This window comes from Talpa europaea (assembly GCF_964194135.1).
Source record: "Talpa europaea genome assembly, chromosome: 2".
NCBI lineage: Eukaryota > Metazoa > Chordata > Mammalia > Eulipotyphla > Talpidae > Talpa > Talpa europaea.
Genome location: NC_140068.1, coordinates 142315372 through 142332975, shown reverse-complemented (window position 1 = coordinate 142332975; position 17604 = coordinate 142315372). Strand labels below are relative to the sequence as shown.

Sequence of the window (17604 nt, the reverse complement as noted above, 5' to 3'; positions counted from 1 at the left end):
TATCTCTCTCCCTCCCTGACTTCTCTTCTCTCCTACCACTTTTGCTAGCAAACCTGTCTGCTTCTCTATCTCTCCTACTACCTGATCAAAGAACACTTTCTGCCATGAGGGAATGTTGTTCACTTGGATATGGTGGGAATATTGGCACTTGGATATTGGCAGGTATGAAGCATTGAATAATGGCTGGTGGGACTCAAACATTGAATTTAAATGTTATCATTGAATTTTAATCTAAACTGAATGGGGCAAACGTGGCAGGGTTCAACCTATTCTACCACACAGGGATGTGTGAGGCATTTTTCAATCCATTATGTCTTCAGAGAGACTTCAACACCTGTGCAAGCTCAGAGGCTCAGGTGAAGCTTAATTCTTCACTTGGAAAATCTTGTCTGATCCATCTCTGCCTATAGATAATTTCAGAAAGAGCCATGGCCTCACTTTCAGGGATCAAGAGGATGAGGGAGGAAGCCACGTGCTCCATCTGCCTGGAGCTGATGAAGGAGCCTGTGAGCATCTACTGTGGGCACAGCTTCTGCCGCCAGTGCATAACTGCCTACTTTGGTCAGAGTCTCCATTGTGTGTTTATTGTGATGATGCGTCCCTGTCCCTTGTGCGGAACATCATTTCAAAGGGAGAGTCTCCGACCCAACAAGCCGCTGGAAAACCTCATTGAGAGCATCAAGGAGCTGGAGCGTGAGAGGCTGTGTGAGGAACACGAGGAGCGGCTCCACCTGTTCTGTGAGGACGAGGGGCAGCTCATCTGCTGGCGCTGTGAGCGCTCCCCCCAGCACAGAGGACACAGCACAGCTCTAGTGGAGGATGTATATCCAGGCTACAAGGTGAGTGAGTGGCCCAACCTTTCAGCAAGTACTTCCTCTTATGTTGCACATTTTCATTGAAATTAGTTAGTCTGAACACCAAGATTGTGACCCTGAAGAGTTGTTTCCATCATGTTATTTTCTGAATAATAATTTATTATGATCCCAGTGAGTCAAGTCTTGATGATCTATGCCAAACTTCAACATTGGTCAGAACCCATTCTTGTAAGAACTTCCTGTGATGAACTTCTGGACAATACATTGTGCTCTTTGCCAACCTGCCTCGTTCATGGCCTCATCTCGAATATATAATTGGAGACACCACAGCAAGCAAGAGTACAGGAAATCATCTGATCCCATAGGTCCGAATCTCTAACTGTTAGATAGCCTCCAGTCTACAAGGATTAAGAAAAGGAACACAGGATGCCTCATGTCCCTTGGTGTGGGTGGTGAAGGGGGGAACTTAAGAGCCTGAATGGGTATAGGGGGAGACTGCCCAGAAGTGAGTCCTGACAGGAAAATATAAATAACCGTGTGGAGAAAAAACAAGATTCCACTCAGGCAGACCACCTGTCACAGCAGCTTGCCTGACATTCTAGTACCTTGTCAGGGTGTGTGTGCTGGAACTGGCAGGTGAGGGCATGAGAAAGGAAGTCGAGGAAAGAACTTGAGTGTCACTCAGAGTCTACTACTCGTTCACAGTTGGGATTTATTTGTGGAGGGAAAGATCAGGCTGCCATTTATTTATTTATTTTTTAAACTTTAAAAAAAAAAATTATTTATTTATTTACACAAGCACTGGGTACAGTCAGAAGCGCAGGAGGGTGAGAGAATTCACCAGAGCCAGAGTGGGGAGCAGAGCAGGCAGAAGGACCGAAGTACACTGCTGAGGGGAGCAGCAGGCGGCAGGAGAGGTCTGCGCGCCATGTGGGACCCTCCTCCTGTGGCCGGGGAGCAGCCGGGGATCGAACCGGCACTGCAGAGGCTGCGGGCAGCTTTGCAACCCAGTGCTCAACCGCTGCGACACCTGGGAGGCCCCCAGGCTGACATTTAAAAGAACATTCTCCGTGCACAAAATAAACATCAAGGAGTAAAAACAAAGTTAGTCCTCTAAGAAAAGGGGATGAAAACAGGTTTTAGCAAGGATCATGAAGGACAGTTAAAGGTTTTCAAAATAATTGGTGAGTGATGAAGCCTTGAGAGATGTTCAGTCACCTCCTAAGTTTCTCACTCAGTAGCTCTGAGTAAGGCTGCCCTTTGCGTGCAGGAATGAAGAAGTGGGATTCATTCCTCCTCTGCCCTTGTTGACATTTGAAGGAAACATCCCCAGTCGGGCTCTGTGTCCCCTCATCCTTGAGGTGCCTGTGTCTTGGGTGAAGGTTCAGGATCCTGTGTCAGGGCTTGTCAGTCCTGAGCACCATCAGCGCACTCACCTCCCCCTGTAATGCCATGAGCAGCTCATCACTGTAATGGGGCAGATCCCGTAACTTTCCCACCAAATAGTAAAAAATAAAGCAACCCAAGCTGATGGATGTACCTCAGGAGTCAGACTGCGGAGGTCAAAATCTAGCGAGAGTTTCAGTTCCTACTAGATGGGATCAGTGAGCAACTTAGTTATTGCCTACATGACTTGGTTTCGCCATCTGTCAGTGGAGATTGCAGTGTCCCCTCCCAGCCGCCCCCCCCCCCACACACACAGCGGAGGTTGTCATAAGCTATAAATACATTCTTGATGTAGAGTTGAGAATAGCACTGGGCTCAGAGCAAGAGCAAATCAGTCTTTTGCTAACTAGATTCCTCACACTTTCTTGAGAGCACTGTGTTGTTATGAGTATATTTAAGAGTTTGCAGAGAGCAGGAGCAATTCTTTTACTGTGGACCATGACTAGCAGTTTAGTAAGCTTCAGATTGCTTCTCTTGAAAATGTGAGAAAGTGTTTGAAAAGTAACTCTACAGCTGGATGAGGACACTAAACACTGTAAGTTGCTGTCATGACACTGTTCTTCAGGTGGTACAGGGCTCTCCCTCCATGACATGGTTCTGTAACTTCAGCTGCCATCCTAGGCTCTCCTTCCTGACTCACCATAAGATGTAAAATATCCCACGTGTTTCATACACTCTGTAGTATTTATTACTGGTCCAACACATTATTTTATAAAACATACTTTTAGGTTATTATAATCCTGTTCTATATGCAACATGTCCCTGGAAGGCTGTAGTGGTGGTTGTATTTCAGGCTCTGGGTCAGCGGATGAGCTGGGAATTACATCTCAGCCACTTTTCAGTGATGGCCCCATTGGAAGGTTACTGCTCCCTTCCTAAGCCTCCACTTCTACAGCACAGAAAGATGTTACAATCCTAGGAACTCTATCCGTTATGTTACAGCCCTCATAATTTTGTCCTTTGTTAAGGCCTGAAAATATATTCAATGTTAATTATTTATTGGCACTTGCACCCTGTAGGTGCCAAGTGAAGGTTTGTGAAATTGACTAGTCGTAACTCAGCCCTTTTTCCTTCAGGAGAAGCTCCAGGAAGTTGTGACAAAACTGAAAGCACAGAAAGATACATGTAAGAGTGCAAAGTTGTTCACGAGAGACCAAATGACAAAATGGGAGGTAAGAATTTGAGTTTATTGACCTCAAGTTATTTTCTGTCCTTGAATTTAAAGAGAGGCGATAACTGGGAAAGTATTAGGCTGTTCATTCTCTGTCCACCAGAGCACAGATCAAACTCAAGAAGAATCCATTTTTTTTAGTTTTAATACTACTAGTTGTCTATATCTATGAGAATTTATCTCCATTTTCTTCAACCTTTCAATAATAATTGCGTAGTTGTCCTGTGCCTCTGTCAGGAGACGAGAGTTGGTATGTCTGCTTACCTAGAACCCAAAACTTGACTGGATTTCTATTTTTAAAATCTTTTTTTTTTTTATTATTTTTTTTAAATTTTTCTAGAGGCATGTTTTTTTTTTATTTATTTGTTTGTTTGTTTTGTTTATACATGCACTGGGTACAGTCAGAAGCGCAGGAGGGTGAGAGAATTCACCAGAGTCAGAGCAGGGGGCAGAGCAGGCAGAAGGACCGAAGCACACTGCTGAGGGGAGCAGCGGGCGGCAGGAGAGGTCTGCGCGCCTTGTGGGACCCTCCTCCGGTGGCCGGGGAGCAGCCGGGGATCGAACCAGCGCAGCAGAGGCTGCGGGCAGCTTCGCAACCCAGCGCTCAACCGCTGCGCCACCTGGGAGGCCCTGGATTTCTATTTTTAACAACTCAACCTTTGAAGGCCTCGACCTGCTGACATAGGCAAATTTATCATACTATATTTTCGAACTTCACCTGCCAGGTTTAGAAATCACCTTTGGGAGCCTAAAAATAAGATCACTGCAGGTGAGATTTTATTACTCAAACTTGCAGAGCTCATGAGGAGGCTGAGAACTGCTTCAATAACGCACTTGAGGGCCTCCCCCGTGGCTCAGCGGTTGAGCACTGGGTTGCGAAGCTGCCCACAGCCTCTGCACCGCTGGTTCGATCCCAGGCTGCTCCCCGGCCACAAGAGGAGGGTCCCACATGGCACGCACACCTCTTCTACCACCCGCTGCTCCCCTCAGCAGTGTACTTCGGTCCTTCTGCTTGCTCTGCACCCCGCTCTGGCTCTGGTGAATACTCTCACCCTCCTGTGTCTGACTGTACCCAGTACTTGTATAAATAAATAAATAAATCTTAAAAACAAAAAAAAAAGAATGCATTTGAGGGTCTCCCCTGGTACTGCAGCAGTAGAGCGCTGGGCTGCGAAGCTGCCTGCAGCCTCCTCAGTGCTGGTTCAATCCCCCGCTGCCAGCGAGGGTCCCACATGGCCGCTGGCGAGGATCCCATCTGGCATGCAGCCCTCTCCTGCCACCCGCTGCTCCCCTCAGCAGTGTATTTCAGTAAATCTACCTGTTCTGCTTGCTGCTCTGGCTCTGGTGAATCCTCTTACCCTCCCGTGCTTCTGACTGTACCCAGTGCTTGTATAAATAAATAAATAAATCTTAAAAAAAAAAAAAGAATGCACTTGCACTACAGACTTGGGGTGTAGCACAATGTCATGGTCAAACAAGGTATGAATAGAGAAAGCACCAAGTGAAACTACAATTCTGTATGTCCCAAATGAAAACTGAGGCCTTCAGGGTGGGTCATTTGATTTCCGTCAGTCTTAGCCATAATGATGATAGTGAATCCTCTCTTGGTGGATAATTATTTCTGGAATCTGTGATCAAAGCCTGTCACCTAAACTGCCCCCCTGTTGAGGCTGAGAATCATAGACTCTTCTACCAGCCTGGACATCTTAAATTCAGGATTGGTTATATTTATCACAAGCCTCTGTTTGAAGATTCACATTTACCTTCTAACATCCCCTTCAACCCTTGGTTTTATCTCTATAAATGATCAATTATTTGACCTTGACCTATTTCCGTATGTGTGTATGATTTAGCATCCTGCCCCACGTTCTCCTGCAACTTGACTAAGGAAAAAGGAGATCAATTAGATCACCATAGACAGTTGAGTAACCCTCTCCCACACTTCGCTGCCTGCTCTCAGGCTTGACATACAGCGGGGAACTGGACATTCAAATGATGTAGGGGATAATAATATCACAGAAACTGAGCATGTTTCCTGGTGTGTGTGGGTGTGTTAAAATAAACATAACAACATTGGGGCCTCGCTGGTGGCACAAGGGGTTAAGACGCAACCTATGAAGCTATTCACAGCCACTGCAGCACAAGTTGGATCCTCGGCCAGTGAGACACCCACATGGTGCAGCAGACCTTTCCTGACTCTCCTGTTGCTCCCCTTAGCAGTGTATTTCAGTAGATCCACCTGTTCTGTTCCCCACTCTGGCTCTGATGAATCTTCTCAACCCCCTACATGTCTGGCTTGTATCCCCAGTTCCTGTATGCATATAAACCAATCTTTAAAGAAATAGAACATAAAATGCTGTTTTAACACTTTGTGAGTGTAAGTTCATCAGTGCTTTTACACTATTGTGCAACCATTTTCACTCTATCTGCAGAACTTTTTCATTGTTCCCAACTGGATCTCTGCACCCATTAAGCAATACCCATTGCTCTTTCTTCAAAACTCCTGGTAACAGGGGCCTCCCTGGTGGTTAAGGGGTTAAAGTCTCAGCACTATAAAGCTGTCTCCAGCCACAGCAGCGTGAGTTCAATTCCCAGCCAGGGAGCTAGCCCACATAGGGCACAGAAGACCTTTCCTGTCTTTACCGCTGCCCCCCTTAGTAGGGTATTTTTTTTTAAAATAGTTTTTGAGAATTTTTTTTTAAAGATTTATTTTTATTTATTTATACAAGCACTGGGTACTGTCAGAAGCGCAGGAGGGTGAGAGCATTCACCAGAGCCAGAGCAGGGAGCAGAGCAGGCAGAAGGACCGAAGTACACTTCTGAGGGGAACAGCGGGCGACAGGAGAGGTCTGCGGGCCATGTGGACCATCCTCCCATGTGGGACCCTCCTCCAGTGGCTGGGGAGCAGCCGGAGATCGAATAGGCGCTGCAGAGGCAGTGGGCAGCTTCGCAACCCAGCGCTCAACCGCTGCGCCACCGGGGAGGCCCTTAGTAGGGTATTTAAGTAGATCTGCATGTTCTGCTCCCCACTCTGTCTCTGGTGAATCTTCTCACCCCCACACCTCTGGCCTCCATCCCAGTTTTTGTATACTAAATAAATAAAAATAAATCTTTAAGAAAAACCACTCCTGGTAACCATCACTCTACTTTCTATGCCTGAATTTGATTAGGTACCTCATGTTAGAATAATATTGCAATGTGTGTCTGACCAGCTTCACTTTTCATGTCTTTAAGGATTCATCCTTGAACATATATGGAGCTTTTCCTTCCTAAGGCCAACAGATTTCAAAATGTGATACCACATTTTTTGACTCATCCATACAATAGCATTTGGTTTGTTTTCCCCTTCTGAACACACTTTCTGTATTTTAGGAGAACATAGAGCTTCAAAAACAGAAAATCCAGTCTGACTTTGAGAATCTCATCAATTTCCTGTCAGAGGAGAAGATGTACCATCTGCGAAGACTGGAGAAGGGGAAAGAGCAGACTCTGGACAAACTGTGGAAGAATAATAACTCTCTGAAAGAGCAGAGCCAGGAACTCAAGAACCACATCCTGCAACTGGAGGAGAAATGCCAGGGCTCAGCCCAGAACTTGCTGCAGGTGAGCTGTGCAGGGGAGGACATAGAACAGGGATCTGTTGCTGGGATGTTACCAGGGACAGGGTGAGGAAGCATGGGGCATCTGACACGGCCCTGCTGCCTCATTCAAAAGAGCACACAGGTGTTGGGAAGTTAAAGGGAGATTTCTTTTAATACACATCAGTATGTGCAGAGAGGCCTCTGCTGTCTGGAGGGTAATGTCAGACACTACAGCTCCCTCCAGCCTCCACACAGAAGACAACAGACTTAAACACACTGGCAGCTGATGTCCTAGGAGACTGGGGTGGGCTCATCCTCCTGGGAGTGCCTGGGTATCTCAGGCTGGGGTCACTCTTTACTTCTTTATAGCCCCACATAATAGACACCATGAAATATGAGTGTCTGGCACTCACCTCTCACCTTTGTCTCTGCAGGGTGTAAAAGACACCTTAAGCAGGTAAGTGCTGAATGAAAACAGTGGGAAAGTGGGCTGGGTGTATAGAGCTAAATAGAATTTCCCACTAAAAGTGTCCTTGGTCTCTGCTTCTTCTAGGAGTTCCGCAGTGAAGCTGAAAGTACCAAAGACTGTCTCTTTAAAACTTCCTGCTGTCTGCAATGTTTCTGAGCTTTACTTTGACATGAGGAAAATATTGAGGAGCTACCAAGGTATGGAATGTCAAGAATTACTTCAGTGCTAAAGATGGCAGGGACCTTAAGAGGTAACCAAGTTCACCCTCTGCCCATGGGCAGACTCACAACCAGAAAGGTGATTTAGTTGTTTCAATGGAGCTGTCACCTCCTCCATCCCAGGATACTCCAGGCCTTACATGGGACTTAACGATGCATGCAGTTGCCTCAAATGCCTGCTTCCATTTCTTAGCTGTGTCAGCTAAGGAAAATCACCTCTTCATTTTTCCTTAGGCAAAAAATGAAATTATTAACAGTTCCCACTTTGATGGATTGTCATGAAAATTAAAAACATTGACATGTAGGAAGTGTTTCCAAGACTTTTTAACTGTTAACCTCAGCACAATGCAAGAAAGGTGATTATTATGAACAGGTTGTGTTTGGTTTTAGGGCCTGATCTTGATACCCCCATAAATGTCAGAATTGGAATGAAAACCAGTTTTACCAACACCGAAGCATGAGCTGCCTGCTGGCTCTTGGCTCTCTTATTCAGTACTTGTCATATCTGTAATCCCTTATCCACAGTTATAAAATTGGAATACCTCTAAATACTAAACTCTTTTAATAATTCATCTGACTGCAATTTGAGAGCAAATCTGAAATGTTAGATTGGTCTTCTTAAAAGAGCTTTTTTTTTTTTCTGTTTTATTTATTTGTGCGTAGAAGAACTGGGATATAGACCAAAGGTGCACAGGGTGAGGGGATTCACCAGAGACAGTGAGGAGCAGAACAGGCAGATTGAGTGACAAACAGTGCTAAGGGGAGCATAAGGCAAGACAGTAGAGGTCTGCTGAGCCACATGTGGGTTAGCTCTGTGGCCAGGGATCAACCTCAGGCTGTAGGGGTGACAGCGCTGAGACGTAACCCCAAGGCCAACAGGGAGGCCCTCTTTAAGCTGCTGAAGCTTTTCCCATCTCCAATTACTTTCATGCTTCCCTGATCTATCAATTATGAAGAGAAGAATGTTAAAATGTTTCATGATGGTTATAGAGCTTCATATTTCACCTTGCCATTTTTTTTTAAAGATTTGTTTTTATTTATTTATTTATACAAACACTGGGTGCAGTCAGAAGCACGGGAGGGTGAGAGAATTCACCAGAGACAAAGCAGGGAGCAGAGCAGGCAGAAGGACCGAAGTACACTGCTGAGGAGAGCAGCGGGCGGCAGGAGAGGCCTCTGCGCCATGCGGGACCCTCCTCTGGTGGCGGGGGAGCAGCCGGGGAGCAGCCATGGATGGAACCGGCGCTGCAGAGGCTGCGGGCAGCTTCGCAACCCAGCGCTCAACCACTGCGCCACCTGGGACGCCCTCACCTTGTAATTTGGTGATTTTTTGCATTGTTTGTTTTGAGATGACATTACCAGTACTTGTGTTTGGACTTGTGATTTTTCCTAGTGACCTCCATACTTTTAAGGTGATTCCTTTCTACCCTGACTTAATACAGTGTGATATCATTGTATAACATAACATTGTATAACCGTCCTATGTCTGTTTGTTACTAGTGCCGCTTACAAATAAATGTGGGTGGAGTTTCAAGAATCCAATTGATATCTTCTCTTTCAGTATATTCCACTTTCCAACCTCAGAATATTTTAATCTGTCCACTTGGGTTTTCCTGTATTGTTCAGATAACGTGAATTGAGATTGAAAATTCTATGAATCAGGACGAAATATGGGCTGACTAAAGAGAGTTGACTAAAGGAGTTATTTCAAAGATATGTGTTAGGATAGCAAATAAGGACAAGTGAAGGCCCCAGGACTAGGAGTAGGTAGGGAGCCATCCTCTGTCCTGGGCTCAAGTGCTGGGAGAAGGGGGGGCAGGGATAGCAGAGAGTGTCCAGAGGCAGAGGAATGGTGCCCCCCCCCCGCCCCCCCAGTCACAGCCAGTGGCGTACAATTAATCTTATCTCTTGTCTCTGCTTCTGTTTGCCTGGGTCTCCTCTAGTGTTTCCCATTGACTAAAGCAAACGCAAGTCAGAATAGAGGGATCCTGGCTGATGTGTCCACAGGGGTCTGCTTTAGGGAACAGAGCAGGTAGGGAAGGTGGGGAGAGACCTCCACTGAAAACAAAGGTGTCAGCACAGCAGATGTTTCTATACTTGATTTCTCTTATCACCACCATCCAACCAACCAGTGTTTAACAAGTATCTCTGCGGAGGCTGGCTTCTCGGTAGAGCATTCCATTACCACTTTGTCTTTTTTAAATTGCATTCTGGCCAGAATCACACTTAAATTTATAGTATTATTTTTCAATTTTACTTGACTCTTCTGATCATTATTGTGTCTTAGTGTACCACCTTATACTCACACCTGTGAAACTTTATCTGAAGCATGGAAAAATAGCTTTTCCTTACAAGCCATTGGACTAAAACGTGTCCTGAGGCCTGGGTAACATACTGGGGCTGTAATACCAAGCTATGCTATGAGCTCTGTTGTTCTCTTTTTGATCCTGAGAGTTGGTGATTGTTTCGTAGAGATGGGAAGGGATCTTTGTGCCACAGTATTCCATGGTACTTAGTGGTCCTACTTGGGAGAGTCCCTCTGGGAAAGGAAAGTCACCTTGTCCACTCTGGGCAGTTCTGATCCTTGCCGTCTCTGAGTGACTAAGATGGCGATGATGCTGGTAAGGGTGGTGGTTGTGATGGGGTTGATGTCACTACTGTCACTTATTGATTGCTTACATATATCACAAATTTCACCAAGAACTAAGTATATATTAGCCAATCAATTCTTCCCACCATTCTTTATGACAGATAGGACGATTTCTGCTTTAGTTTTCACCCTCTCAAAACTGACTCACAGAACTAGTAAGACAAAGTTTGCATTTGAGCACAGACTGGTTTTACTTCAAGTAAAGTATATTCTCTTCACCACCAAAATGTCTTTTCTTTTTTCAGTTAATGTGACTCTGAATCCCGATACTGCTCATCCTGAGCTAATTCTGTCTGAGGATCGGAGACAGGTGACCCGTGGCAGCCCCCAGGAGAAGCATCCCGATTCTAGGAGATTTAGTGTGTTACCCTGTGTCCTGGGCTGTGAGGGCTTCACCTCAGGGAGACGTTACTTTGAAGTGGCCGTGGGAGATGGAATGCAGTGGGATATAGGAGTTTGCCTGGGAAGTGTACCCAAGAACGCTGACTTGAAACTGATGCCTCAGTCTGGATTCTGGGCCATCAGACTCAGCAACGGGAACTGCTATGAAGCTCTTACCTCTCCCCCGACTTCCCTTTGTCTAAGGGAGAAGCCCACGGTCGTGGGACTTTTTCTAGACTGTGAGGCCGGACTTGTACACTTTTATAACGTGACAACTGGCTCCCACATCTTCACCTTTGAGAAATTCGTCCTCTGTGATACTATCTGGCCCTTTTTCCAGGTTTATCATTGTTCACCTTTGTTCCTGCCTCCTCCAGAGAAATAAGTAAGTACAGGAGCCAAGTCTTTTTGTTTAAACATCACAGGTAATATAAAATCCCGTGAAGGCAGTAATCAGATGTTTACTTCACTGCTCGTTCCCTTCACCTGTGATCGTGCCGAGCTCCCAGCGGAGTTTTAATTAATCTGCATTGACTGATGCACGTATAGACTCTAAAACACGACAGATGATAGCCATGATCCTAAATTGTCCTCTCCATCCCTCCTCAGTGGGTTCAGATTTGGGTTTTCAAGACTTGTTGGCTAAAAGCAGGGTGACGATAATCTAGAGGTCTGCATTCTCCCAGTTTGAAACCATTTAACTCACGTGTAGGGATGAAGGGATGCTGCAGATGTCTGTCAGCCACCTAAGAAATCCAAAATGCGGCCTTCCTGGTGGTGCAAGGGATTAAGACATAACCTATGAAGCTATCTGCAGTCACTGTAGCTTGTATTTCATCCCTGGCCAGAGAGCAAACCACATGGTACAGCAGATCTCTAACTGTCTTGCCCGCTGCTCCCCTCAGCAGTGTATTTCAGTCAGTCTCCCTGTTCTGTTCCCCACTCTGTCTCTGGTGAATCCTCTCACCCCCCACACCTCTGGCCTGTACCCCAGCTCTTGTATGCATAAATAAATAAATCTTTAAAAAAAAAATCCAAAATGGCTGTAATTCTCTAAATAGCGGTGTTGTTACGTAACTGAAGTAATTATCACTGTGAAGCAAATTTAAATTTAGTGAAAGGGACACTGATGATACAGATTAGAGTCAAACTGAGGACTGGCCCTTGAGACCAGCATCAGATTTCTTTGAGGGACTGACTGGTCACTTACCTGAAGTTTCTGGCCTAGGTTTGTACATGGAACTTACATGCACAGAGAGTTCATAATTTTTTTTCTTACTAAAGGTGAGAAGACATCTACTTAATTTCCAACCATTCTGTTAACTAAAGGAGTCTGGTTTCTAACAACCTCAGTTCATAGATAAAGGAGAACAAGTTCCTACTGACATAGTTACACTTGGGTGAATATGTGGTTTGTGTGTCAGGGCGGGCTCAGCTGCTCTCTTCTCTGCCGTGTCACTCACCTTCAGCATGGAGTCAGCTGGCACTGGCTGATCTCGGGTGGCCTCATCTCTCATTCTGGCAGTTGGCAGGCTGCTGACTGTGGGGCCTTATCCTATAGCAGGGATAAGGCCTCTTTCATGTGATGATCTCAGGGTTATGAGAGAACCAAAGGGGAACAAATCTCCATGTACCAGGCTCCTCTGAAGCATGTACTCAGGTCACATTTGTTAAATCATGTGCCCTGGCCCAGACTCTTGTTGGGAAAAAGTACAAAGTCACAAAGTCACAATTTAAAAGAAGTGCAACCAGAAATGGAATGAGATTAATTGGGGGCAATTTTTGCAATTTCGGTAAGATTTTGCTGCTAAAGGTCTGTACATTTCAACTAAGGGAGAGATAGATTCAGACCCATTTGAGGCCCTGGTCCTCAGCAGATTCAGCCTCAGTTTCTCCACATATTTGACATCTATGAGAGTCTCTGGACCATGAATAATTCCATCCTTTTCTTGCCCCCACACATAGCCCACATACCCCAAATTCTGGGGGAATTATTCCTGCATTCACCACTCTTAAACTTGACCCTCATGTACCCTGGCATTTCCAGCCTAAAGTGGCGCCTGGGGCCTCCTGGTGGCGCAAAGGGTTAAGATACAACCTATGAAGCTATCCGCAGCCATAGCAGCATGAGTTCAAGCCCCAGCTGGCCAGGGATCTACCCACATTGCTTAGCAGTCCTCTCCTGGCTCACCCGCTGCTCCCCTCAGCAGTGCATTTCAGTCAGTCTGCCTGTTCTGTTCCCCAGCCATCTCTGGTGAGTCATCTCACCCCCACCACCTCTGGCCTGTACCCCAGCTCTTGTATGCATAAATAAATAAATCTTTAATAAAAAAGAAAGTGATAATAAAAAAAATAAATAAAGTGGGGTCTGGTTCTCTGGAACTCCCACATTGGGAAGGAGTTCTCAGAACTTGGAATTGGAAATCCAGAAAACTGCAAGTCTTTCACCTGTGCAAGTCCTTTCTCCACCGGTCACAAGGAGACAGAGTTTATGGTTCAGAAAGATGTTTCATAGGTGCATTCATGAGCATGTGATTAGGGAAATATGCTAAATTCTTTGAGTTTATCCTAAATTTCTTCGGACAAGAAAACTGATCCAATGTGTCCAATTCTCAGAATCGGGTGATGCCTGGTCACTCCAGTCCCAGGCAGGGGCGGAGACTGCAGACTGCTCCTTCCCACTGACTTGTATCTCAGCCACCCTTCCCAGACCTGGACTCTCTGAGTATGGTGGGAATGTGTGGGGTTGGCTAATTTTACACGTTGCTGCCACTCCTGCGGGCCTGTTTTGGTGAGATGGATTCACTGGGTCTGATGGAGGTGGAGATTAAAATAAGGTTTCCCACCTTCCAACACAGAGCCTGATTTTGTTCAACACCTGATTTTCATTCAAAATGGACAAATGCCACCAGCCATGTGAGCCTCAGTTTCCTCAGATGTGGTATTGGGTCCCTGCACAGGTTGCTGTGAGAAGTGTTCAGACACATAGCTTGAGGCATATGAACAAGACATGGTCTTTTGTTGGTTTTTTGTTTTGTATTGTTTTTATATACTTTTGCATTGTTGTTCATTTTTGTACAATGTTTGCTCCTGATCTTGGGGGAAAGCTGCTAGTCTTTTACCATGTAGCCTGAGGTTGAGGGAACTGGTTGAGGAAGTGACCCTGATCTCTACTTTGTTGAGTGCTTTATAATGAAAGGAGTTTGGATTTTCTCTTTGTCTATTGAGATAATATTGGTTTCCTCCTCTGTTCCATTGATGTGTCGTATATTAAGTTAGTTTAAAAATGTTCAACTTGTCTTTCCTTCCCACAATAAATCCCACTTTGTCATGGTGTGTAAACTTGTTTATATGTTGCCAGATTCAGTTTTCTAATATTTTGTTGAGGACCTTAGTACAAATATTAAAAAGAAATATTGTCTCTAGGTTTCTCATGATATAGATGTAGTTATCACAGTACTATTTTTTTTTTTTAAAGATTTATTTATTTATTTATACAAGCACTGGGGACAGTCAGAAGCGCGGGAGGGTGAGAGAATTCACCAGAGCCAGAGCAGGGAGCAGAACAGGCAGAAGGACCGAAGAACACTGCTGAGGGGAGCAGCAGGAGGCAGAAGAGGTCTGTGCACCATGTGGCACCCTCGCCCGGCTGCCGGGGATGGAACCGGCCCTGCAGAGTCTGCGGGCAGCTTCACAACCCAGTGCTTGACCGCTGCGCCACCGGGGAGGCCTCATCGCAGTACTATTGACTTCATCGGATGAGTTAGAATGTATCTCCTCCTATTTTATAAAATGTTTGTGAAATAAGATTAGTATTAATTCTTTTTTGTAAACATTTGGTAGAGTTCCCAGTGAAGACATCTATCTCTGTGATTTTCTTTGTGGAAATTCTTGATTGCTAATGCGTCATTATTAGTTGTCAGAGCTCAATTCGTATTTTCTACTTTTTCTTAGAAAATGTTGTGGGCTTGCCTGGTGGTGCAGCGCATTAAGAGCAGTGCTGTGAAGCTGTCCATAACCTTTTCTGTGTGAGTTCGATCCCAGGCCAGCCAGGAGCAACCGATATGGCGCGGCAGACCTCTCCTGTCTCGCCGGCTGCTCCCCTCAGCAGTGTATTTCAGTACATCTGCCTGTTCTGCTCCCAACTCTGTCTCTGGTGAATCCTCTCACCCCCCACCCCACACCTCTGGCCTGTACCTCACTTCTAAAAAAAAGTTAGAAAATGTTGTGTAGTTTGGGTCATCACAGATTATCCGTTTCTCTGGGTTATGCAATTTGTTAGTATACAATTGGCCATAAAATTCCTTTATTCTTCTTTTATTTCTGTAGGGTTGGGGTATTGTCTTTCCTTACTTACATGAGTCACTTATAGCTTTTCTCTCTTTTTTCTAGGTTACTGCAGCTAAAAGATTTGTCAATTTTGTTGGTCATTTCAAAAGGCCAATTTTTGTTTAAATTGATTTTTTCCTTTATTTTATTAACCTCTATCAAAAAACCTTATTATTTACTTGCTTCTACTTAGGCTTGATTTGTTTTTTCTGCTTTCTTAAGTGAGAAAGTTAACTTATTGACTTAAGATCTTTTAAGTTGATTGAAATAGCGTTTACATCTAGAGATTGCCTAAGCATTGCTGTTGCTGAATCCCATAATATTTTTTTAAAATAAATTTTCCTTTTTTTAAAGAAATATTTATTTATTTATTTGTTTGTTTGTTTGTTTGTTTGTTTGTTTGTTTGTTTATTTATATATACAAGCACTGGGTACAGTCAGAGGTGCGGGAGGGTGAGAGAATTCATCAGAGCCAGAGCGGGGAACAGAACAGGCGGACGGATGAAATACATTGCTGAGGGGAGCGCGGGCATGGCAGGAGACGTCTGTCGCACCATGTGGGACCATCACCATGGCCGGGGATCAAACTGGTGCTACAGAGGCTGTGGGCAGCTTCGCAGCCCAGCGCACAAGCGCTGCACCACCAGGGGAGGCCCTCCCATAATATTTGATGTGTTGCTTTCATTCTCTTTGACTGACTGATAATTTAGAGTGTGCTGTTTATTTTCCAACCTGTGCTCTCCTTGTGTGAGTATCATTATGTGTAAAAAAGTATATTCAGTGGTATCCCACATCTCTGAAGTTCTATTCGTTTTTCTTCATTGTTTCTTCTTTCTGTTCCTCAGAGTAGAAGGAACATCTTCTGGCTGCTCAAATTAGCTTTTGAGCACTTTTAGTAAAATTTCTATTGTAGTTCTCAAATTTAAGCTTCAGAAGTTTTTAAGGAGGATTATATTAACACACAGGGATCTCTGGCCCAGGGCCTGGCCCAAAGTAGGTGTTCAATAGATGTATAGGTGTGTTATCACCAGCTGTTCAGGACCAGTCAAGGAAAATTGTCCTGTTTTAGCTTCAGCTCATCTTAGAGTATGCTCTACTGAAAATCATCTATGCCATAAGAAAGAGAGGTACACACTATTTGCAAAGGATTCTAAGACCTCCATTGGGGAAGTCCTTTGTCCTAACCATCACTCTGAATTATCACACTCCTACTGTAACAGGGTGGGCCCCAGAAAAGGGGGAGTTTCCAGGTTCCCTGCCCCACCCAAGGGAGGGTAGAGTTGAGCAAGAAGAGAAGCTGCAGAAGAGACGGAGGAAGGAAGCAGGATGGAGCCAGAAGGAGACCTGGAGGAGGCGCATGGAGCCTAGAGAAACGTGAAGAAACTGTGCTTGTCTTTTGGTCGTGGACTGGGTGACACAGATGTGGGTGAGACCCATGGGGAGGTGACAATGGCAGCTTTTATCTTGATGTTGATTTTGCTCTTTTCCTTCTGGGCTTGTCTGGTTGTTTCTGACCCTTTTCTGTGGGCCCCACTGGAAGATGCTTTAGACTTGTGGCAGGCTTTGGGGCCTTGTTCTGGGCCGATCCCATATGGATGGACTTTTACCTATGAGAGGACGGGTGCTTCCAAGGTGTGTGACGTCAACATTTCCCTTCATGCTTCATGTAAAATGCCCCTTTGGTGGTAACCAACTGAGCAGCTGTCCCTGGGTAGACTCAGAGACAGAGAGGCTGTTTAACTGTTTTCAGTGGAGCTGGAACTCTCTACCTTGTGGGCAGGCAGGGATGCAACTTCCCTGTTAACTCTTCAAGCTCTTCAAATTCCTTCTCTCCCATGATAATCACCTGCTCATTCTCCCCATCTGAATAACAATATAGCAGATTTCACTTCCCTGAGTTATCAAGACATTTAACAGCAAATAAAATGTGTCATTCTCCTTTTTCAGTCGGGTGACTCTGGATCTTGACACAGCTCATCTTGAACTAATTTTGTCTGAGGATCGGAGACATGTGACCCATGGAGGCAGCCAGAAGGAGTATTTCAGTTCTAAGAGATTCTGTTCTTTACCCTGTGTCCTGGGCTGTGAGGGCTTCAGCTCAGGAAGACATTACTTTGAAGAGGATGTGGGAGAAGGATCTGGGTGGGACTTAGGAGTTTGTCTGGAAAATGTGCAGAGGGACAGGGACCTGACCCCAGAGCCTCAGTCTGGCTTCTGGGCCATCAGACTCTGCCAGGAGAAAGGCAACATGGCCCTTCCCTCTCCCACAACTTCCCTTGCATTGAGGGAGCATCCTTGCTGCTGGGAGTTTTTCTGGACTGTGAGGCTGGACTTGTAACTGTTACAGAGCAGCCCCAATATAAAATGGGTTGCCTGGCTGTGGGTCCTCACCTGCGCGCTTAAAAGGGACTTAATAATACTCCACTGCAGGCACACACAAAAGGTTAATAAAAGGTTTATTTACAAGGGAAAGGGAATTAAGGAAATGTACAACTCAGGGAGAAAATAGGGAAATAATGTCCTTAATGCGTCCTACCCGATCCG

At 45.2% G+C, this 17604-nt stretch overlaps 1 protein-coding gene across 1 annotated transcript; it reads left to right on the top strand.

The window, feature by feature from the left end:
• Positions 1 to 428: 428 nt before the first annotated feature.
• LOC311188415 (E3 ubiquitin-protein ligase TRIM38-like) lies at positions 429 to 17398 on the top strand (the record flags this gene model as incomplete). The annotated part of the gene is made up of 7 exons (XM_084259515.1): positions 429 to 839; positions 3338 to 3433; positions 6805 to 7035; positions 7448 to 7470; positions 7567 to 7679; positions 10596 to 10684; positions 17093 to 17398. 7 exons carry the CDS (start codon positions 429 to 431, stop codon positions 17396 to 17398), a joined length of 1269 nt encoding a protein of 422 aa, XP_084115641.1.
• Positions 17399 to 17604: the final 206 nt, after the last annotated feature.